The sequence below is a fragment of the Trichechus manatus genome, unplaced genomic scaffold, assembly GCF_000243295.1.
Source record: "Trichechus manatus latirostris isolate Lorelei unplaced genomic scaffold, TriManLat1.0 scaffold00120, whole genome shotgun sequence".
Classification (NCBI taxonomy): domain Eukaryota; kingdom Metazoa; phylum Chordata; class Mammalia; order Sirenia; family Trichechidae; genus Trichechus; species Trichechus manatus.
This window is the reverse complement of record NW_004444056.1, coordinates 6,498,487-6,520,929: the sequence shown is the minus strand read 5'-3', so window position 1 is coordinate 6,520,929 and position 22,443 is coordinate 6,498,487. Positions and strand designations below refer to the sequence as shown.

Sequence of the window (22,443 nt, the reverse complement as noted above, 5' to 3'; positions counted from 1 at the left end):
AGATGGGGACATGTAATTTCCGCAGTGATATTGAAGGGCAGAGCAGACGCAGATTGGCGTCGGCCTCTGTGGACAACCTCAGAATGCCCTATCAGATCAGAGCTAGAGTCTTGATTGCCTCCAGACAGCGTGTGCTCAGAGTCTGTTTTCCAAGGTGCAGCTGGCTCGTGCCTGCTCACTTGAGACTTCTCTTGAGGGCACAGCCCTTAGTTTTGAAGCCTCCTAACCTCTTCAGAGGAGGGGTGGTCTGGGGGGCACATGCCGCGGCCAGAGATGAAGGACAGCTGGTCATTCCAGAGCTGTCGGGTGCCTGGATTTGTTGGCTGGGGGTTGTTATTTAAACCAGAAAATGTGTGTATTTTACAGATGGATCTCCAAGGACGGTGGGTCTGGCTGCCTGGGGTCCCAAGGCTGACAGTCAGCAGGGCCAGGCTGGCTTCTTGGGCACGGACCTGGGTGGGGGGCTGCTCTGAGGCTGAGGAGGGTAGGCTGGGCACACTCGGGCTCAGTACTGTCGTCATTCCTGCACCCTGGGGTCTGGAGCATGGTCCGTGCGCCCCTAGGTGTGCCCAGAAGTCCCCTTGAGCAGAGCCTCCTGGCCTGGCCATATCCCACTGGTGCGTATGTGTCTATCCTGTACCAGTGCTAGACTGTTTTCATGAAGGTACCTTTATGGTACATTTTGAAATGGGGACATGTGAGTCCTGCTGTGTTCTTTTCCAAGGTTGTTTTGGCTGTGGGGGCCCTTGTGTTTCCCTCTGGATTTGAGGATAGGCCTTCCTATTTCTGCAGAGAAGACTGTTGGGATTTTATGGGGATTGCATTGAATCTGTAGATCACTTTGGGTAGCATGGACATCTTACCAACATTGAGTCTTCCACCCATGAACACGGACGTGTGCTGAGCTCTCAGGGCTGCCTCCTCTCCACAGAGCCCAGCTTCGTCTTCACAGATGTGATACGAAGAAACCCCAATGACACGGAGGGCGAGGACGACAAGGTGTACTTCTTCTTCATGGAAGTGTCTGTGGAGTACGAGTTCATGTTTAAGCTGATGATCCCGAGGATAGCCAGGGTGTGCAAGGTAGGGTACCGTTCAGTCTTTGTTTTCTTTTTGTCCTGCCCTGTGGCGATGGCTTATCTGGAAATTAGTCACTTGTCCCAGATTTTAAGCTTCACCTGAAATGTCCATCTGTCTGCCTGAAGTGTCCGTGTGTCTGCCACTTTTATTCCCTTGTGCAACAATCTAAGTGTGGAAGGTTACTTCTGCTGTAGCTCTGATAATTTTCCTGGCGTGTCCACATCTTTTGCAGGACAGCTGGACTCCCTATTTTCAGGAGACTCAATTTTGATCACATCTTCCCCAAACCTCTCCAGGGTTGTAAAAAGTTAGTGTTGGTTCACTCTATGTCTTAGTCATCTAGTGCTGCTGTAACAGAAATACCACAAGTGGATGGCTTTAACAAAGAGAAGTTTATTCTCTCACAGTCCAGTAGGCTGCATGTGCAAATTCAGGGCATGAGCTCCAGGAGAAAGCTTTCTCTGTCGGCTCTGGAGGAAGGTCCTTGTGATGCATCAGTCTTCCCTTGGTCTGGGAGCATTTCATCGCAGGAACCTCAGGTCCAAAGGACGCGCTCTGCTGTCAACACTGCTTTCTTGGTGATATGAGGTCCCCCCTGTCTCTCTGCTCGCTTCTCTCTTTTATATCTCAAAAGAGATTGGCTTAAGACACTACCTAATCTTGTAGACCTCATCAGTATAACTGCTGCTAATCCATCATATTACATCGTAGTGATAGAGTTTACAACACATAAGGAAATCACATCAGATTACAAAATGGCACATGGTCATACAATACTGGGAATTACAACCCAGCCAAATTGATACATACATTTTTTGGGGGACATAATTCAATCCATGACACTCTATTAACCAGTCATATTGGAATTGGAATTTTACCATTTGGCTCTTGTAATTAACTTCGGAGTGAAACAGTAATTGATGGCTTAAGGTTAAGAAGCGAGAACTTTGGAAAGATTATTACTGGGATGTTCGTTGAGAAACAAAGCTTCAAGTGCGTATTGGGGGAAGGAGAAGGCTTTGAAGCACCGGACGGTAGGCACGGCGCTGTGGATGCACGATGACAGACGTGCACGGTCGGGTTGATTGCAGGCGACAGTTCTGGGAGGCGAGCCCAAGGGCCAAGCTTCCATGACCGTCAGAAACTGCACAGAACACAGATGGCGGCTGTGCTGAGTGCGGATGCTGCTGACCAGCGACTCAGCTTGGGGCAGCTCCACGTTTCCCGGACATGAAAGCTTTAGATGTACAGTTGCTCTGTTGCTGTTAGCTGCCGTAGAGTTGGCCCCCGACTCATGGCAACCCCCCGCACCAGGGAATGAATGAAATGCTTCACAGCTCTGCACCATCCCTGTGATTGGATGCAGTGCAGACCACGTGACCCATCTGGTTTTCATTGGCTGATTTTCAGAAGTAGATGGCCAGGCCTTTCTTCCTAGTCTGTCTTAGTCTGAAATCTGTTCATTGTCTCTAGTCACTCTTGCTTTAGTGATCACCACCTGCGTCCTGGGTCATCACAGAAGCTATTGTTCTGTGCCTACAGTGCACAGAGTAGGTGCTTTGATTTCCCACCCATAGTGACTATCAGCATGAGGAACAGGTGTTCTGAACACCTGTATGTCTGTCGAGTGCTTTGCCAGCACTCTCTAGCCAGGACACACAACTGGACCCCCGTTCCCCCCACATTTTGCAGACAAGACCATCCTGGCACAGTCACGCTGGGCCTGGGCCACAGGCTGGCACGGAGGGGAGAGGAGTGTGGGGCGGTGCTCCTGAGTGTTGGCTACGGGCCCTCGGAGCAGAGCAGCCAGGTGTCCCAGAGGCCTCTCCTGTCCTGTTGGCCATGTGACCGTCAGGAAGCAAGTGGTCAGACCTGCCCCGGCAGCCCTTCCCTGCCTCTGCTGTGACTCGTGGGTTGTTACCTTGTACACAACGCCTGCGTGCATGGGATTTCAGGAATGCCAGCAGGCAGAGATTTGGGGTCCTCCATATAGCATGCACATACACCCTCAAATAGAAGTCTCAAGGGTCTCTACAAGTCTTAAGTGTCTCTCTTTTCATACTCCACAATTTCTCCAAGTGCAGATTCGGGGCAGCAGGAGCACCCCCTTGCCCACACACCCCGCTACCTGCCTCCTGCCCAGGCTTGCAGAGTCAGCTGCGAACAGGTTATCGGTGACTCCTCCCAGCCAAGGGCCAAATGAAATGCATGACCGCAGACATGCTGGAAGTTACCTTTTGGTAAAACATAAAGGAAGAAAATTAAGTTCTTTTATGAAAAGAGAAATTGCACTTACCAGGATCACAGAGTTAAGGTGGGGAAGGGCGGGTTTCCATTTTTTCTAAAACAAAGACGCCTTCTGCGTTCAGAGTTTGTGTTTTCAGTTTTTCTCCCCAGATCAAGTAAAACGATACGTTGTTGTCAGCTGCCGTTGAGTTGCCCCTGACTCACAGCAAACCTCTGCACAGCAGGATTGGACGGTTGTGATCCACAGGGTTTTCACTGGCTGATTTTCCAAAGTAGATCACCAGGCCTTTCTTCCTGGTCCATCTTAGTCTGAAAGCTCCACTGAAACCCTTGCAGCATCACAGCAATGCACAAGCCTCCACTGACAGATGGGTGGTGCCTGCCCATGAGGTGCATTGGCTGGGAATTGAACGTGGGTCTCCCCATGGAGGGGGAGAATTCCACCACGGAACTACCACTGCCCTCAGAGTGATAGAGGTTTTACATTTTTCCCTTGGTTTTCAGGTCACTAAAAAGTGTTTATGAAGCACCTAGTAGGCCCAGAGCGTTTAGCAGGTCATTTGGGGAGTTAGAAGAGGTAAGGATAGGATCTCTCAAAGAGGCATGTTCTTTTGGGGAGACCAGACCTGCACACATGTTTGTGCATGGACAGATTGCAGCCGCAGATGCTGTCGGCCTGGAAGGAGGGGCGCAGTGCCGCGGGCCCACAGGCCATTAACTGATGGTTCGTAAGCCTGGAGAGTGGACCCAGGCAAAGGGCCGAGGAAGTGAAACGTTCATCAGAGAAGTGGTGCATCCTCGCTCTTGGGAAACGAGCGTTTGGGGCAGAATTGAATATTGTTTTAGCTGCAATAGAATGGGGTTTTGGCTGTTTGGTTCAGTTCAGCATTGAGGGGACGTGTCCCTGACCCAAGCTGGCATAGGAGCTGTGCTGTGGGTCACGGAAGGGTCTGTTACCTGGGTTCTTTAGCCTTCACCTGCCTCACTTGGGCAGATCAGCCGGGGCCCAAGAGGCTCCTCAGCCTGCTGAGGTCTCGCCGTGGTCTCGCCGGCTGGCGCGGGCAGGAGCTGGGCCCGGCGTGGTCTCGCCGGCTGGCGCGGGCGGGAGCTGGGCCTGGCAGGGTCTCACCTGCTGGTGGGGGGTAGGTGTGTGCTCTTCCACATCTGTCTTTGGGATTTCAGGGTGACCAGGGTGGACTGAGGACATTGCAGAAGAAGTGGACCTCCTTCCTGAAGGCCCGGTTGATCTGCTCCAAACCAGACAGCAACCTTGTCTTCAACATGCTGCAGGATGTGTTCATTCTCCGGGGCCCATGGCTGAAGGAGCCCGTGTTCTACGGCGTTTTCACGCCACAGTTGTGAGTGCCCAGGTGGGGCTGCCCTGGGGCTGCTGTCCCTCAGGCACTCTGGCCAGCTGTCACGCCATCGCTCTCCTCCCCAGGAACAACGTGGGGCTGTCGGCAGTGTGTGTCTACAACCTGTCGTCAGTGGAGGAGGTCTTCTCCCGGGGGAAGTACATGCAGAGCGCCACGGTGGAGCAGTCGCATACCAAGTGGGTGCGCTACAATGGAGCAGTGCCCAGGCCGCGGCCTGGAGCGGTGAGTGGAGGCGGGGGGCGTCCTTCTTCCCGGCATGGAGCCTGACCAAGCGGCAGGGGTGAGCGCCCTTGCAGCGTCCCTTCACCTGGCTGCACTAGGCCTCCCTGTGTGGCTCAGGGGCAGCCAGGGGCTTTCCCCAGGGACACAGGGACGCCCCCGCCCCCGTCTTGTGCCTGGGAAAGGCCAGTGAGCGCCACGCTTCCTTCTCCTGCTTCCTTCTAGCATGCACATTGTGGGGTTGCTCTGGCCACACCCCGCACACAGGAAGTCTGCTCTAGCTGGCAGAGGGGCATTTAGGGGAATCTGTTGCACAATCAGACTTGGCAGATTTCAGTTCCGGTGTCCTGCTGAGAAACACACGATCTCTTGGCAAAGGTCTCAGTGCCCTGATGAGCAGCACTGTCTGGTCATCGGGGAGTCACGTTTTCTCTCCTAAAAATCACGAGTTTTATGTAGCAATGAATGTGGATCTGCAGCTGGTTCCGACACATCCGATCACTTTCCCCAAGTAGCGAGCAGGTGTGTTGGGCAGCGTCGCACAGGTGTGAACTGGGAGACTGGCTGGGCCCCCGGAGCCCCTGCCTGTGGGTGTCCCCCCATCCCCACTCACCCATCACCACTCCTCCTGTGCACACTGGGGAGAAAAGGCGGTGATGTTTCCACAAGGCACTTTTTGTTTACTTGTCCCGCGTTCTGGTTTCCGTACATCGGGGAGCTAGGACAAGAAAGGCCACGCTCATGCTCTTGAGCTTGTACGCTAGGTAGGGCTGGACTGTTTTACGGGATATTCTTCTCTTCTCACAGGCACGCTATCGAATGCTCTGTTTCTCAATTCCAAAAGGGTTAAGTTCTTTTTCAGCTATAAACAGAAGAAAATTACTTGATTACATGTCAGGCAGTGAAATTGTATCTTGTAGATAAGAAAGCACTTCTCATATGCTATCACCAGGTCTTCAGATTCCTGGGGGAGGGGTACCTCGGGTTTTCATCGCTGCCCCTTTCTTCAGGAGACCCCCTTTGTGTTTCCCGAGCCAAGCGCCCAGCACCTGAGCGCCCAGCGCCACGGCAGCGTGGAGGCGTGCTGCTGTGGCTGTGTGGGCGTCCCCCGCAGAGTGCTCAGGCGGGTCGTTTCTCCTATAGTGCATCAACAGTGAGGCCAGGGCCGCCAACTTCACCAGTTCCCTGAACTTACCTGACAAGACACTGCAGTTCGTGAAAGACCACCCTCTGATGGATGACTCCATCACGCCGACTGACAACAGGCCCCGGTTAATTCAGAAGGACGTGAACTACACCCAGATCGTGGTGGACAGGGTGCAGGCTCTGGATGAGACCATCTGCGACGTGATGTTCATCAGCACAGGTGTGTTCGCCAGCACTCCACGGTCCTGTGGGCTAGGTCCTGGCCTGGGGAGGAGCAGGTGGGGAGATCTGATTCGCCTCCAGGGTGACTTCCATGGTCTGGTCTCTGTGACTGTCAGGTCACCTGGGGAATTGGGTAAAATGCAAGCGCTAGCTGTGGTCTGGAATTCAGGTCTGGAGCAGAGGAATGTCCATCTCCAAGGAGCTCTAGGTGACCAGTGGTGGGTGCCGGGGACTTGGCTTTGGAGGAGATGTTTGTCAGGCAATCCTAACACCTGGCAGTGACAGCACATTCGTGCCTCCTTGCTTTGAAGCCCATGTGTGAGACACTGTGACTTGCTGCCAGAGGCGAGCATTTCATGTGTTTTGCCTGTGAGTTCTGAACACATTTTTCAGGAGCGGAGAGCAGTCAGCAGGTGCGGGGTAGCTGGCAGGACACCGAGGTCTGCCCCGGGTGTTTCTTCAGCCAGGTAGCGCCGCCTGCCCTCCCTTGCTGGCCAGTCCCTTATGTGGGGACACCGCAGAGGCTGGAGGTGTGCAGGGCTGCCTTGCATGGGACCCAGAGTCTCTGATGGCATCATATCACCAGCTGTGATTACAAGTGATTGTTGGAGCCAGCAGTGGAACATTAGTTTACTCGTCATTAAAAAAAAATGTGAAATAACCTCTCATATTTGAGTTACCAATTGTTTTATGTTGCCAAAGCCTTTTTTTTCTTCCTTTTTCATTTCTAATGCAAAACTGTCATCTTTTTCGGAGTACCTTTTTGGGGGATGAATTGCACGTGAAGGGGCAGCATTGGCTGCTGTTGTCAGCAATAGCTGGGCCACCTGGCTGTCCCTTCTGGGCTCCGTCACTAACCTGTGGGCCCTGATGTTGCAGATAGGGGCGCCCTGCACAAAGCCGTCAGCCTGGAAAACGGCGTGCATGTCATCGAGGAGACTCAGCTGTTCCAGGACTTCTCGCCGGTCCAGACCCTGCTGCTGTCCTCCAAGAAGGTAAGGTTACAGCCCGAAGCTGGCCCCAGGTGGCGGCCGCCTTGGTGATCTGAGAGTGACAGAGCCCTGGGCTGCACCTGGGCCCAGCTCTGTCCCAGCAGCGGGGCCTGGGGCGGCCCTCTGGGCTCTGGTTGCTTTGTGTGAGTGAGCTGGCATTCAGGTGCTTAACAGGACAGGTCTATGAACCAGGGGGGTTTGGAGTTTGGGAAGGTGGGAGAGCAAACCCAGGGAGATGTGGCTTTACTGAAAGTCACCTGCAGTTCTCTGTGCACCTGAAGCAGATGGACAGTGCTATTGTCGTGTGTCCACTGTCCTGCAAAGACGCCTCCTTGTGCACGAACTTGGTGAGATTTTAGGGGACATCTGTGGGCTGTGATGTTGATGCTGCTTACTTACTTGCTGGCCAAACTCAGAAAATCTGTAATGATAATAAGACATGGTATGTAGGTATTTACAAGTGTTCTCTCCCACGTCAGCATTGGCACACTTTTTCTGTAAAGGGCCAGGTAGTAAATCTTCTTGGCTTCGGGGACTGTGCAGCCTCGGTCACAGCTCAGCTGTTGCAGCGTAAAAGCGGCTGCGAGCACCCCGTAAACAGGTGGGTGTGGCTGCGCCCCAACAGAGCCTTATTGATAGACCTGTACTTTGTGTTGCATGTAATTTTCTTCATGTCGTGAAATGTTATTCTTTTCAGTTTTTGTCACAACCATTTAAAAACCTAAAACCCATTCCTTGCTTGTAGGCTGTCTAAAACAGAGAGGGGGCTGCGTTTGGCCCGCCAGCTGTAGTTTGCTGACCGTCATACACTGCTTCTCTCAATACCTGCCGTGGCCTTGGGACGTGGGTGCTTGGGGTATGGGTGCTGCCCCCATGTTAGAGGTGAGGGTGAGCAGTGAAGAGTCCAAATCTCAGCTCCACTGCATGTGGCTGCGTGAGTCTTGACAGCCTATTACGCATCCTGTACCTCTGTTTGCCCCCCTGTGCCTCTTCACGGGGTGGTCCTGAGGCTGAAATGAGATGACCCCTGTGAAGTGCTGAGCACAGGGGGCAGCACACAGTAAGTGCCTACAAAGCTGGGTTCTGAGGGGGTGACGCTGCACCGGGGAGAGCCGCTCTGTCCCTCCGCGAGACGGCACCTGTGGAGGGCTCGCTGCGTGTGGCGGCCGATCCGGGGGAGGGTCCTGCCTGCCTCCCCCTACCCTGTGACTGAGGACCAGGGCACCTGCTTGGCAGTCACAGCACCAGCAGGACCTCGGGTGGACCCCACAAGGTGGCTTCCTGGGCTGACTGGGCTCTGGGGCTTGGCAGTGCCGGGCCAGCACACGATCGGGAAGAGCAGCCACATGTTGCATCTCCCTGCTCATGGCCCACCCAGCCCCTGCCTCTCGCACCTGTGCCTCCCCGTTCTGAATGCCTTGCTCTCTGTTGCCCTCCTGTGGCACGTGCCCCTTTGGTGCCAAGCTGTCTGGTTTGGCCTGAGACACCCCCGAGCAGCCCCATCCGGGTGAGGCTGCAGCTTCAGCCCTTCAGAGAGCTCCTGCGACACCCAGCTCCTGGCACTGGCCGCCAGCCAGTGGGCGGGTCCAGGCCCCGTCAGGCTGCCCCTCCACAGCCCTGGGCACTCGCCGAGGGACGGGGCCTGATCACTGGGCCCAAAGCCCTGTCTTTTCCCGTACCCTGTTGGTTAGAAATGAGTCACTTCGTCCGGCACATACACCGAGGGGGATGATTACACACCACCTCTTGGAGGGAGGTGTGCCAAAGCATTTGTGGGCATTGGGAAAGCTGCCACCAGAAAAAAACAGTTGCCGCTGGGCCATCTCCAGCTCATGGCGACCCCATGTGTGTCAGAGTAGAAGTGTGCTCCGTGGGGTTTTCAGTGGCTGATTGTTTGGAAGTAGACCGCCAGGCCTTTCTTCCAAGGAACCTCTGGGTGGATTTGAACCTCCAGCCTTTCGGTTAGCAGCTGATTGAGGTAACTATTTGCGCCACGTAAGGACTCAAACCAGGTGTCATCAAGTGGATCCCGGCACACAGCCCCACGTGTGTCAGAGTAGAATGTGCTCCGTAGGGTTTTCCAAAGCCACCAGTCACTGTGAGTGATTTGGGGGAGATCCTCGGAGGCTCTGCGGATAGCTTGCTCTCACGTGCCTCTCCCACTAATTCTAGCTCCCGCAGGACCTGGCCGGCGGCGGTCCGCCCTGAGGGCTCTGACAGTCACTCCCTCTGCTCTCGTTCCATCTGCACTGGGGCACTGGGAGGCCCTGTTGTTACAAGCTGCTTTTCTTTTCTCAGTTCCGTTTGGTCTTTAGTAACCGGGAGGGAGACATGAGCACTGGGGGTCAGGTGGCCTGCAGAACAGGAGGCTGGGGCTGGGCTGGGCTGGGCCTTCCCCACGCCCACACTTACAGTCACCCCCACCTCTCACTGAGGGTGTTCTCAGGCCGGAGTCCCCCTCAGATGGCCCAGGGCTGTGTTCCTCTCTTCATCTAGTGTGTGTGTGGCCCTGCAGGGTGTCCCCTGGTGGACTTTGAAGCAGCCAGATTGGCCTTTCACCCAGGGGATCATGTCCGCACCCCCACAAGCACGTGATTCCCCAAAACGTAGTCTGAGGCACCACACTCGTCCTTACGGGTTGGCCTGCACATGGCCTCGTCTTCCCACTTGTACGAGGACGTGTCTGGGCGTGGCGAGGCCCCCGTGGCGAGGCCCCCATGGCGAGGCCGGCTCTTTCTGCTGTTTGTCATTATTCCATTTCTAACCCGTTGACTAAGGGGAGTCCCTTCTCCCTTGTGCCGTGCACCCGGGCTCCCATTGGTGCTTCTCCCCCAGGGGGTCTGCACCTTGTGCACCTTTGATGTGGTGCAAAGCATGACTTCTAGGTCGGCACCAAGGACTTTGATCTTGAGCCCGACTCTGAAGTTAGTAAAGAGTGTATCCTTTGAGGATGAGACAGTATTTCATCTAACTCTAAAACACTCATTTGTTCATAAGTTGGGGGATCTTTTGATGTTAACCAAAGTGTTGTTTTAAGACAGATATAGGCAAAGGATAGACAAAAAATCAAGCGGCCAGATTTAAAGCTCTAAAGAGCTTGCCGTTCTTTCAGATGTCTATGTTTTAGATGGGACTTTTGTGTGGAGAGACCTCATTCTGTCAGGATTTGACGAGAGGAAAATATCAGTAAGCCAGGTACTCTGCCTGCTAGGGGTGCAGCTCGACCAGTATTATGTCTTTATCTGGTAGTGGAGTCCGGTTTCAACAAACCAGGTGGTTCAGAAGTCGAAGGAGTCAGGAGTAAGGAACCACTCACCATAGAGTCAACTCTGACCCATGGCAACCTCACACGTGTCAGAATAGAACTGTGCTCACAGGGTTTTCGGTGACTGATTGTTCAGAAGTAGATTGCCAGCCCTTTCTTCCAAAGCATCTCCGAGTGGACTTGAACCTGCAACCTTTCAGTTAGCAGCCAAGCACATTAACTGTTTGTCCTACCCAAGGACTCCTTAGTTCTGAATTTGGTGGGCTTTCCTCCTTCGTGGATAGCTTGAAGGTGCTTTGTCATCGTTCTCTGTGACCCTCGTGAACAAGCAGACAGCATGCTCTTACGCTGATCATGTTTTTTGCCATATGCCTGTTCCCAAATGCCTGTCCTCATCTCTGTTTCATTCCCACAGGGCAAAAGATTTGTCTATGCTGGCTCCAACTCAGGCATGGTCCAGGCCCCCGTGGCCTTCTGTGGGAAGCACAGCACGTGTGTGGACTGCGTGTTAGCACGGGACCCCTACTGTGCCTGGAGCCCGCACACCACCGCCTGCGTCACTCTGCACCAGGAGCACGGATCCGGCAGGTACCGTCAGAGGAAGGCGCATGCGCGGCTGGGGTCCCCCGTGCCCTCCAGCGGAAAGCTCAGGCATGTTGGTAATCTCTGCCCCGTTGTTTTGCAGGGGTTTGATTCAGGACATGAGTGGGGACGTGTCTGCTTGCCCCGGTGAGTCGTTCCGTGTCACCACATCTCCTTGAGAAACGATGAGGACCTAAGCCCCACTTCACAGTGCTTTCAGTTTGTGGTGTTTTTGGACTTTTCGTTTCTTTCTCTGCCTCTGCTCGGCACCGAGGTCGGGTACCTTGTAGCAGAAGCCATGTATTTCTCTGCCCCTTTTGTTGCAGAAAAGAATACTTAAAACGGTTGAGTGGACTTGTTTACCAGAGACCTCTCTGTCCAAACCGTAGCAGCTGCTTTTGAGATGCATCACCGCATCTGTCCTGTCCTGCCTAGCTTGGCGCCCCTTAAGCAGAACTTGAACCTGTTGTGAAGGGAAAGAAAGGGGCCCATAAGTAATTAGTCCTCGAGAGCCCTGGTGGCTCAGTGGGAGAATTCTTGCCTTCCACGAGGGAGACCCGGGTTTAGTTCCAGCCGGTACATCTCACGTGCTGCCACCCCCCATCTGCCAGTGGAGGCTTGTGTGCTGCTATGATGCTGAACAGGTTTCAGCGGACCATCCAGACTAAGATGGACTAGGAAGACAGGCTTGACGACCTACTTCAGAAAATCAGCCAGTGAAAACCCTGTGGATCACAAGGGTCTGATCCGCAGCTGATCATGGGGATGGTACAGCACCAGGCAGTATTCTGATCCGTGGTGCCCAGGGTCGCCATGAGTCGGGGGCTGACTCAGCGGCAGGAGCAACAAGCTGAGAAGCCAGGGTGCCCTCCCTGATGGAGTAGTCCCAGGATGCCGGGTGGAGTTGTGTTAGGAATGTCCCGTCTTTGACACTGTCTCCCCAAACATTGCTAAAGGCAGATGTACCCGCTAGTTACTCAGCCTGCAGTCCCTGATGAGACAGCCATCATCAGTTTAGGGACAGTTCAGGAGGAGGGTGCCAGGGTGTGTTGAAACGCTCACACCTGTGGGAGTCAGAGCAGAAACCAGAGCGAGAAATGGGCTTTTGCTGCTCAGAACGGCCTCAGATTTCTTTTCGCACAGGGCCTGCCAGCTGGGGTTCATCTTTGCTTCTCGGCATGCACGTCTTTGTCTCCTTAGTTGCTCTGGAAGGTGCCATGTTGCTCTGGCGGTGGCACTCCTGTGTCGTTTTGCGCATGTTAACATGCTTTTGGAGGAGTGAGCTGATGAGTGGGTTGTTGACGCTGTGCACGTTTATTTTGATGTTCCAGATAAAGTTCAGGGGAGTTCCCAGCAACATTTTTTCAAGCACGGTGGCACAGCAGAGCTCAAGTGTTCCCAGAAGTCCAACTGGGCTCGAGTGGTGTGGAAGTTCCAGAATGGCGTGCTAAAGGCTGACAGCCCCAAGTACAGCCTGGTGGGAAGGAAAAACCTGCTCATCTTCAACTTGTCCACAGGGGATAGCGGGGTCTACCAGTGTCTCTCGGAGGAGACGGTGAAGAACAAAACCGTCTCCCAGGAGCTTGCAAAGCATGTTTTGGAGGTGAAGGTGGTCTCGTCCCCTCCGGTGGCTCCCACCCTCCTGGCTGTTCAGACGGAAGGGAGTAGAATCGCCACCCGAGTGTTTGCGGGGGCCACCCTAGGGGCTTCTCCCCCGAAGCCGGCTGTGCGGGTCACCACACCCGGTGCGGTGATGACCCCACCCTCCCACCTCACACCCACAAGCACACCCTGCCAGCCGAAGATCGTCATCAACACGATCCCGCAGATCCACTCGGAGAAGACCATGTATCTCAAGTCCAGTGACAACCGCCTGCTTATGTTCCTCTTCCTCTTCTTCTTCTTGCTGTTCCTATGTCTGTTTTCTTATAACTGCTACAGAGGCTACCTGCCCAGCCAGTGTCTGAAATTCCGCTCTGCCATGTTGCTTGGTAAGAAGAAGTCCAAGTCTGATTTCTCGGACTGCGAGCAGACTGCAAAGGAAACGCTGGTGGAGCAGGGAAGCTCCTCTCAGCAAAACGGGGAGCAGCCCAAGCCGGCTCTGGACACGGGCTACGAGACAGAGCAGGACACCATCACCAGCAAGCTCCCCACCGACCGGGAGGACTCACAGAGGATCGATGACCTGCCCATCAAGGACAAGCCATTTGATGTGAAGTGTGAGCTGAAGTACGCAGACTCGGACGCCGACGGGGACTGAGGCGGGCTGCGTCTCCTCTTCGGATGCCCAGCTTGTCGTCCCGGCTGGCTGGCTGAGCACAGGCATGTCAGGTGGTGAGGGCGTCCGCACGCGGCGCCTCTTGTGCTCTGCCCGTCAGTGACCCCGTCCGTCCCCACCCTGCCTAGGGAAGCCACCCCAGTGCACAGACCCCAGTTCTCTTCTCTTGTCTGTTAGGTTGAGCTGATGACTTGGTTTCTCTTTGTCCCTTTGGGAAGTGGCAGGCAGCACACCCTGGTCATGCGTGCGCCAGCTGGTCACAGCGCTTGAAAACGTCCCTGCGGGTGGAGTCGCCGATTCACCTGAGCCTTACTTTTGTTGGGAGAGACGTGGGCTCAGCCAAGTCCACTGGCCCAAGAAGAGTTGGACCTTCAGCCTTCCCTCATCGCAGCCACTAACAAGTGATTTAATTCCAGATTGGAAGTGACATTGTAGTTTATCAGTGTGGTAACTTACAGCCTGTTGTCCAGAGTAGCACGAACTTTTTCTCCTTTATTTTTTTAGAATTTTGCTTCCATTGTGTTGGTGTTTTAGGTGATTTTTTTTTTTAAATTACTGAAGCAGATGAAGATGTATCTTCTAGACCTTATTGTATACTGGGATAAAACATGGCTTACATTGCTGATGATTCTCAGGGATGAAGTTACTTTTGCTAAATGTGTTCTTTCTGCTTTTAGAAATGCAAACCCCAAACCAACTCTTGAGCGCACTTTTTTTTTTTTTCCCCCTTCTTCATTCCTTGAGGGAAACATCGTTGCTTTCGGAAAGGTTTTCTTTCTGTACTTTTTTTTTCCCTCCTTTTTAAAAACCCTCTGAAGATGAGAAAGCAGCAGAGGACTGCCACACATCCATACAACTGGATTTGGGATTTTGAGCAGGGACAGTGGCCTCGCGGGCCCTGGGTGACTCCCAGGCAGCTGGAGGCTGGGCTGCACCGAGCTGCAGGCGGAGGAACGAGCACATTACAGTGGGATGCACCCGGCCACTGACTGACACCTTCTGTCCAGACCGGCAGTGCTGGCCAGGACTTCTGTGGCTCTCTGAACATCTCCTTTTCTTTGCTTTGATCTCACCCTCACGCCCCATCCAAATGGACCATTGCCCTCCCTGAGCTCCTCCACAACTGGAACGGCCTGGGCGGTGGGCGGCGGGCGGCCGCTCCAGAGGGCCTGGGAGATGCCTGCACAGACAGTCCGCCATGCCAGACCTGCCTCTTGTGGTGAAAGGTGTAAGTGGGTGGTACGATGTCACCTTTTGTTTACGTTACACTTCGCCCCTCCCCAACCCTTTGTGAACACCGTCAGAGGAGACCTTCTTCCATGGCAAGAGCAATAAACTCTGGATTTTGTGTGCCTGTGTAGACAGCCTCGTCTTCCAGCATGATACGATGGGACCATTTTGGTGTAAACATTTGTGTTTTATAAGATTTACTTTGTTTTTATTTTTCTACTTTGATGTGTATAAATATGCAAAGTAACCGAATAAATAAGATACATATGTCCTGGATCTGGGCGAGACTTCACTGAGTTGAGCTGCATTCGGCTGCCTCCGCTCCGCACAGCGCTGAAGCTGGTGTGTGTCGTGCGTGACGTGTTCCTGGGTCTCCGCCCGTGTCCCTGCATGGCCCCGGGGGGTGGGGGGCGGGAGGCGGGCCTGGGGCAGCCCTGGTGTCACTCGCTTTCTTTTCTTGTCTGCTGTGTCCTTTCCCTGTTGAGTTTTCCCCTCTGCAGCACGGGACGCGTTCCTGATGACATTGCCTCAGTGCCCTCTCTCTTTTCCTTTTCTGTCTCAAAGCCTCATCTCCCAGGCCCTTCCCTCCTCCTGGCTCCTCCTCCCTGTCCTGTCTGAGCCCTGACTCATCTTCTCCCCGGAGCCCCTGGCCGGCCTCGGGCCCTGAGACCACCACGGTCACCTTGCTGCCACCTTTCCTAAGTGACCAAGCACAGCACGTGCATGCTCTGGGGACCTTCCAACTCTTCTGTCAGGCCACAGGTGAGTAGCACACCTCTGTGCGCCCAACATGCCTTCCCCTGGCCGTCTCCCTCCAGAGGCCCTGGCCAGGCAGTGTGGAGGCCGTGACCAGGCACCAGGGCCTGACGCTGAATGTGGGGCATGGGCGGGCGGGTGGACGGCTTCCCTGTGGGGCACACATCTTCTCACCTGCTTTGACCCATCCACTGCTTCTTGTCTGCGTCCCATGGGTAAGGTCGTTCCATGCTTTTATCGTGGTATGATCGGAGGAAAACTGGACTATCAGCTGAAGCTATCGATAGATAGTATACAGCAGGGGACAACAAACTTTTTCGATAAAGAGCCAGATAGTAAACATTTGCAGCTTTGCGGTTATGTGATTGCAGCTACTCAACTCTGCCGTTGTATCATGAAAGGAGCCACAGACAAGACACAGTGAATGGCAGTGGCCTGTGCCAATAAAACTTGAATCTACAAAAACCAGTAGTGGGCCAGATTTGGCCCTTGGGCTGTAGTCTGCCAACCCCTGCTATATAGAATTAGGTATATTTCTGCTCACAATTGGGAGGTTGATATATGCGGCATGTGGAAATTTAAAAAAATTAACTTCGGAGCTTCTAGAATGGGAATTTTGTAAATGGCTTGCTTCCTGATTATTTGAAAACAGCAAAGAGTGAAAGTCTAGCGTATCCCTCTCTTTTCGGTTATCTAGTGCTGTTGTAACAGAAATACCACGAGTGATGGCTTTAACAGAGAAATTTATTTTCTCACAGTCTAGAAGGCTAGAAGTCCAAATTCAGGGTGTCAGCTCCAGAGGATGGTTTTCTTTCTCTGTTGGTTCTGGAGGAAGGTCCTTGTCATCAATCTTCCCCTAGACTAGGAGCTTCTCAGTGCAGGAACCCTGGGTCCAAAGGACATGCTCTGCTCCTGGCACTGCTTTCTTGGTGGTATGAGGTCCCCAACTCTCTGCTTGCTTCCTTTTCCTTTTATCTTTTGTAAGATAAAAGGTGTTGTAGGCCACACCCTAGGAAAACTCCCTTTACATTGGATCAGGGATGTGACCTTAGTAAGGGTGTTACAATCCCACCCTAATCCTCTTTATCGTAAAATTACAATCACAAAATGGAGGACAACCACATAATACTGGGAATCATGGCCCAGCCAAACTGATACACACATTTTTGGGGGGACGTAATTCAGTCCATGATACCCCCATAGACATAAGAGGTATTTGCCTTATGTTGGTTAATATTCTGATTGGGTATCTGCTCTTGAAAGGCAACAGAATGGCTAAGACCAAGTTTCAGATGTTTCTTAGGCTTTGGACCGTGTCCCAGTGCCCTGGCCTTCCCGTGTAGGTATTCTAATTAATCAAGAGATACAGAAAGGAAGGAGATGACACAGACCCACGGTGATTACCCAATGGAGAGAATAAGATTAGTGAGGAGGAAAAACAAATTTTTCTTGAGATTTTAATCTATTAAAAGCTACTGAGGGTTTTGAGCTCCTGCCCATGTTTTCCCTTCGAAATTACTTCTAAGAGCCTTTGTGTGGCCTGTGCGTCTGCAGTAGATCCAGCAGATTGGTTTGCAGCCAGTGGCCCTGCACAGGCCACGGGTGGTGACAGGGACAGCAGGGCCTCTGCATGCAGAGCTCTGTGGAGACACTTCTGTGGAGATGCATCTGCAAAGGGCTGTGTGCCGTCTGGGTTCTGTGCAGTACTGTAGATCAAACCGTGCTGGCTGCCCGTGGCAGTTGGGACACCTGAATGATGCTCATCATCCAGTCAGGGCTGGCAGCTCCTTCATGGTCTCCCAGCGGCAGCCGCTGCATCTTCCCCACATCCCTATTAGGAGTCTCCTTGTCTGCTGGGAGAAGTGCAAAAGCTTGGTGGTGGGCTAATACGACCTTCAGAGGACCCAGGGCATCCTCGCTGGCTGATGTAGTTGGGCGTGTATAGATGAAAGCTGTTATGTTTTTAAATGGGAGGTCCTTGGATTTATGTTCTGTTATGCAAGGTGTGTGTTTACACACATGTGTTAATGCACACACTTCCCCGGGATTGGGCAAGAATGAAAAAACTGGTGGCTGGGAAAACAGATTTCGCTGTTGCCGTTGAACAGAAACCGCCTCAGGTATTTCAACCATGGGGAATTGAATTCAGGGAATTGGTTCCAAAGATGTTATAAGTGCTGGGGGCGCAAGAATGAGGAGATATGTAAGGTTCTCCATGATTTAGGGATGGCAGGAAGCCGCTACCAGCCATAGGCAGGAGGAGGGAAAGGAAGGACAGCGTGACTCAGAGCCTGTGCTCGCTGCGCGTGGGGTGGTGGCTGCTGGAACCTGCTGTCACCCTCACTGGCCTTGCTGCCTTCACTGCTCTGAAGCTGCTCTGATCACTGTTGCGGCCACCACTGCTGGAGGCGCTTCCAGAAGCCGGAAAAACATTCCTCCCTGCCCATACTGTTCCCGTCTCCTGCCAGTCCCTCCCTCCCGTGGTGAACCCAAAGGAAAGCTATTGGCAGAGGGTCTGGGAGATGTAGTTTGTAGTCTTCCAGCACCCCTGGAAAGAGTAAGTGTGTAGAAGGGAGAGTGGGGAGTGGAGAGGTGAGAGGCACGTAGGCACAGCCAAGCTCTAGGAGAGACGGTGGCATGAATTTGCTGCGATGCTGGGCCTGACCCTTTCTAGGCACTCAGGATGTGTGAACGGATGGGAGGCTGAGGGCATCTGTCCTGTCCTCTGCCCCCCTGCTCCCATCCCACCTCACGGCCTCACTGTTTCCGTCCCAGGAGAGCGTGCCCTTCTGAGACATTACTCTTCCTCCCCCATTGTTCCATAGAGGCCAGAGCCTAGAAAGGCTGTGGGGCCTCCTGGTGTGGATGGGCCTGTTCTAGGGTACGGATGTGTCGTGTTCCATAACAGAGGAAGAGGAGGCTTACCAAGGCCAGGGCAGGCAGTGAACCCCACACTGCCTGGAGCTCCCCCTGGGCTTGGAGCTCATGGGTTCTGAGTTCCCCCAGTCGGTGGTTCCAGGGGCCCTAAGGGTACAGAACAGTTGGATCAGGGTCTGCAGACTTAATGCTTCCTGGAGCCATAATCAAACTGAGGTGGGACCAGAGACCACCACATGTCTTAGAAGTCCCGGGGAGACTTTTCTGGGGAGAAGGATGTTGCCCGCGTTGAATTTTCTGCCTCCTGCTGCCTTTGGAACCTGAGGCAGAGAAGGAAAAGTTATCTGTGGTAGCTTAAGGCCCAGCGTCCTGAGAGACTGAGTGTTGCTTGAGGGGAAGCTCGGAGCACCTGACTTTCCTCTCTGCGCTTCCTCCCTCTCAGAACTGCCCGAGGGTCTCAGAGCAGCCCCGGCAGGTAGACTGCTGTGGGGGGAGGGCTCGGTGGGCCAGGGGGAGGCCAGGCAACTTGAAGCCCTGCCTGAGGTTTTTCTCTTCCTGAGGTGGCTGTAATTACACTAGTTGTAAGTGGTTTCAAAGCTCTCTGATGAAAGGCCTCCAGAGTGTCTTAGACTATGAGATTTGAGGAGAGAACATACACCTCCCAGGACCGTCTTGCCCCTCTCATGGAGCAGTTAGCTACTTCAGAGGAACACAACAGAATTCTGGCCAGGTTTCCCATGGTCTGGGGAAATGTAGGCATTGAAACTTGGGTAAAAGTCATGGAGTCCGGCAGGGCATCTCCAGTGGCCGTGGAGGAGAAAGGTACCTTCACTCGACCTTCCAGAGCACCTGGGGAGGGTCCTTTCCAGAGTCCTGGTGGTTCTGCAACGCTGACCACTTGTGCAGCCTACATCTGCTGAACCCTCGTGGGGCTCCCAGTGGACCTGTGGGGAGGAAGGGTCAGCCTGAGCCCCATTTAGAGGCCGAGCTTTAAAACTACCAGAAGTCGTTTATGGAGCCCCTGCTGTAGGTTGGGCTTCAGGCAGAGAACTTTGCAAACATCCTCTCATTTGGAAGTGTCACACCAGTCCACACGGCAGATAATCAGAACCCCCATCTTAAAGATGAGGAAACTGAGGCTCAGAGATGTGTCCGGTGGCACGCGGAGGGCCGTGTCCATGCTAGAGCCAGTGTTCATGGCCATGCCCATCTAACAAACCACCACAAAATTTAATAGCTTAACATAGTAACAGGCATTTGCTTCTGCGCAGAATCTCCAGTTCGGTCAAGGCTCAGGTGGGACAGCTCGACTCTGCCCCACACAGTGCAGGCAGGGGTGTCAGAAATGGGGTGAGGGATGCACTTCCAAGGTGGCGCACGCACACGGATAGCAGGTTGGTGCTGCCTGTGAGGAGCTTATTTCCTCTTAGGGGCCTGCTTCTCTCCAGGTGAGAGGTCTCCACAAGACTGCTTGGGCTTCCTCAGAGCGTGGAGGTTGGGTTCCAAGAGCTGCTCGCTGAAGAGACAAGAAGCCCAAGAGTCAACCCTGCTGGTTCTCTAAGGCCTGGGCCCAGAAACTGGCACAGTGTCATTTCTGCTGTGATAGAGTCTGTTGGTCAAGAAGTCGCAGAGCCCAGAGTCCAGGGGGGAACATGGTCCCCACTCATTTGACCTCCCCATTTAGGTGTGTGTGTATTGGGCAAGAATGAAAAGACTAGTTTATATGCATGTGGGGTGTGCGTGTGTGCACAGTGGTTCTCCAGGCTGCTGGTGGCTCCCTTTGGAGAGGGATATGTGTGCATTATGGAGAAGTAGGAAAATACTGACAAAGAGAGAATAGATGGCCTGAGAAGGAGAAATGAAGTTACCGTGTGGTTATGTTCTACTTTTTGGAAATAATGAATCCATGCTTCATATGGAAAAATTAGAATAATGCAGAGAAGCAAGAAAGACGAATGTTGCCGCCTGGACATAACCACGTCTAGCTTTATTTTGTCACATATAAATGTGGATGTAGATAGATACATATTGTATATGTTCTTTGCATATGTACGTATGTGTATGTACAGATATATGCATATACAAATCATGGGTGTGTATACGCATGTATATATACGTATACACATACAGAAAATGTTTACATAATTTTTTTTAACAAAAAGATGTTTCCTTCACCCGTGCAACAGCATAGCTTCCAGCATCATAGCAGTGTGCGAGCCAGCACAGTACAACCGACAGGTGGGGAAAACTCAAATCATAGAGAATAGAAAACGACATTCCAGTGGATTTTGTGTGCTGAGCAGATACATTCTGGAAAAGTGGGAGGCAAGTGTAATCCCATTTTATGTTCAGCCTCCAGGGTGGGTGTGGGGGAGGTATTAGCCGCTTAAAGCTTAACCCTGGTGAACCCTTTAAAAGGAGAACACTGCCCCCCGCAGTGTTTTTATTTTCTGAATCTGGACATTCAAGCACATTGATAATCCAGTTGTTGTTTCATTTGGGAGCAAAAATTAGAGTAAAATTCTTGGTCAATCATGTGGAATCTCGTCCTTACTAAGAACTGTCCTGCATCGAGGTGTCTTCTCTGCCCTTCAGGACGGAGGCTGTGACGTCTCCGACTCTCCTCTTGGGGCAGTGTCTAGATGTTATTAAGCAATTTGACAAGAGTTATTTTCCACATCGCCCTGAGCTTCAGGGACCAGGAGTCCAGTGAAGGGAGATGTTTCCAGAAGAGCTGGTGAGGCTGCCTGTGCAGAGGGACGCCTGTTGGGAGAGGAGCACACTGGGATGGCTCTCCTCAGTGGTGCTTTTAACACATGAATATGGAAATTCACACCTGGGCAGTAGGTGGCCTTGCATCCACCCGGCATCACTGTGGCATCTGATGGCATTTCTGCCCATTTATATCTTTTCCCTACCCAGAGACCTCCCCATCACCTTCTGGGAAAGATTTCAGGGCCCCGCGTGCCTTGCCCAGGGCAGCATCACAGGTCCCGGGACTGCACGAAGGTGGCAGGTCCGCTGTGTGGAGTCAGGCACCCTGTCCAGAGTGGGCGGTGTCAATGGTAGGCTGGTTGCTCAGGAATCAGCTGACAGCAATGGTGTCTGCTGCAGAGGCATGAAGTCAGCTGAGCAGGCAGTACCTGGGCCCGGAACCGTCCGCTGGGTCTCGTGTGGGGCGCAGGGCAGCACACTGCCTGACACTGGAGAGGGGCTTCTTCTGTGTTCCTGGTTTAGGTTTGTAGGGCGTGTGCATTAGTTCCACGCCCTGTTCACGTTCAGACCCTCTTCCTTGCGTGCCCGCCAGCACCCACTGCCCTGGGCAAGTGTGCACTGGTGAGCGTCTGCAGCAGGTGGCCCACGGAGGGCCCAGGATGCGGGGGAGGCGGTGTCCATTGCCCAGCCTGCCCCCAGCACCTCCTAGGCCCGCTAGAGTGAGTGAGTCACCCCGGAGAGCCAGGACAGGATGTCAGGGGCAGGACCTTTGGAGAGGCGTTCCTGAGGGCTAGCTTCTTCACATCCTTATGTGAAGATGGTAGATGGCTTTACGTCCCAACCCCTGCGCAGTCTCCGGTGGAGGTGCTGTTCCCTCCAGGGGTGACATTCCAGGCCGGGGAACCGGGGTCGGGGGGGTTGTCTGGGCAACTAGACGTTCAAGCCAGGCTGTAGGATCTGTGGTGAGAAGGCCCTGTGGCTGCCATACAAGTCACACAAACTGGGTGGCATAATACAGCAGAAATTTATTCTCACAGTTTTCGAGGCCAGAAGTCCAGAGTCAGGGTGCCGCCAGGGCTGCATTCCACTGGAGGCTCCAGGGGAGAGTTCGTCCTTGTCTCTTCCAGCTTCCTGTGGCTGCCACTAGTCCTCGGTGTTCCGGGGCTCATGGCCACATCGCACAGCCTCTCCTCTGCAGTCCCACTACCTGCTCCTCCTCTCTCCTCAGGACGCCTCTGATTGCATTTAGGGCCCACCAACAGTCCAGGACCATCCCAGCATCCTTAGCTTCATCCCATCTGCATGTAAGGTCCACTCACAGGTTCCTAGGATGAGGTCCTGGGTGTTCTGGAGCCACCACTCAGCTCAGTGCTGGGGACGAGGGCTAGGAAGTCGAGGCCGCCGGAGACCCAGCCGTGGACCCAAGCCCATCAGCTCCCACCAGGCGCTACAGTCTTG

The 22,443-nt window shown here is 53.5% G+C and overlaps 1 protein-coding gene across 4 annotated transcripts in view; it reads left to right on the top strand.

The window, feature by feature from the left end:
- The window catches only part of SEMA4D (semaphorin 4D), a 123,488-nt gene extending 108,573 nt beyond the window's left edge, over positions 1-14,915 (top strand). For all 4 annotated transcript variants that reach the window (XM_023738632.1, XM_023738630.1, XM_004384234.2 and 1 more), the window contains 8 exons: positions 932-1,083; positions 4,510-4,685; positions 4,769-4,925; positions 6,066-6,288; positions 7,170-7,285; positions 10,963-11,135; positions 11,233-11,276; positions 12,461-14,915. In XM_023738632.1, coding sequence (XP_023594400.1) covers positions 932-1,083; positions 4,510-4,685; positions 4,769-4,925; positions 6,066-6,288; positions 7,170-7,285; positions 10,963-11,135; positions 11,233-11,276; positions 12,461-13,389 — 1,970 coding nt within the window. In that variant the 3' untranslated portion in view covers positions 13,390-14,915. The remainder of the gene's footprint in view (positions 1-931; positions 1,084-4,509; positions 4,686-4,768; positions 4,926-6,065; positions 6,289-7,169; positions 7,286-10,962; positions 11,136-11,232; positions 11,277-12,460) is intronic.
- The last annotated feature ends 7,528 nt before the right edge of the window (positions 14,916-22,443 follow it).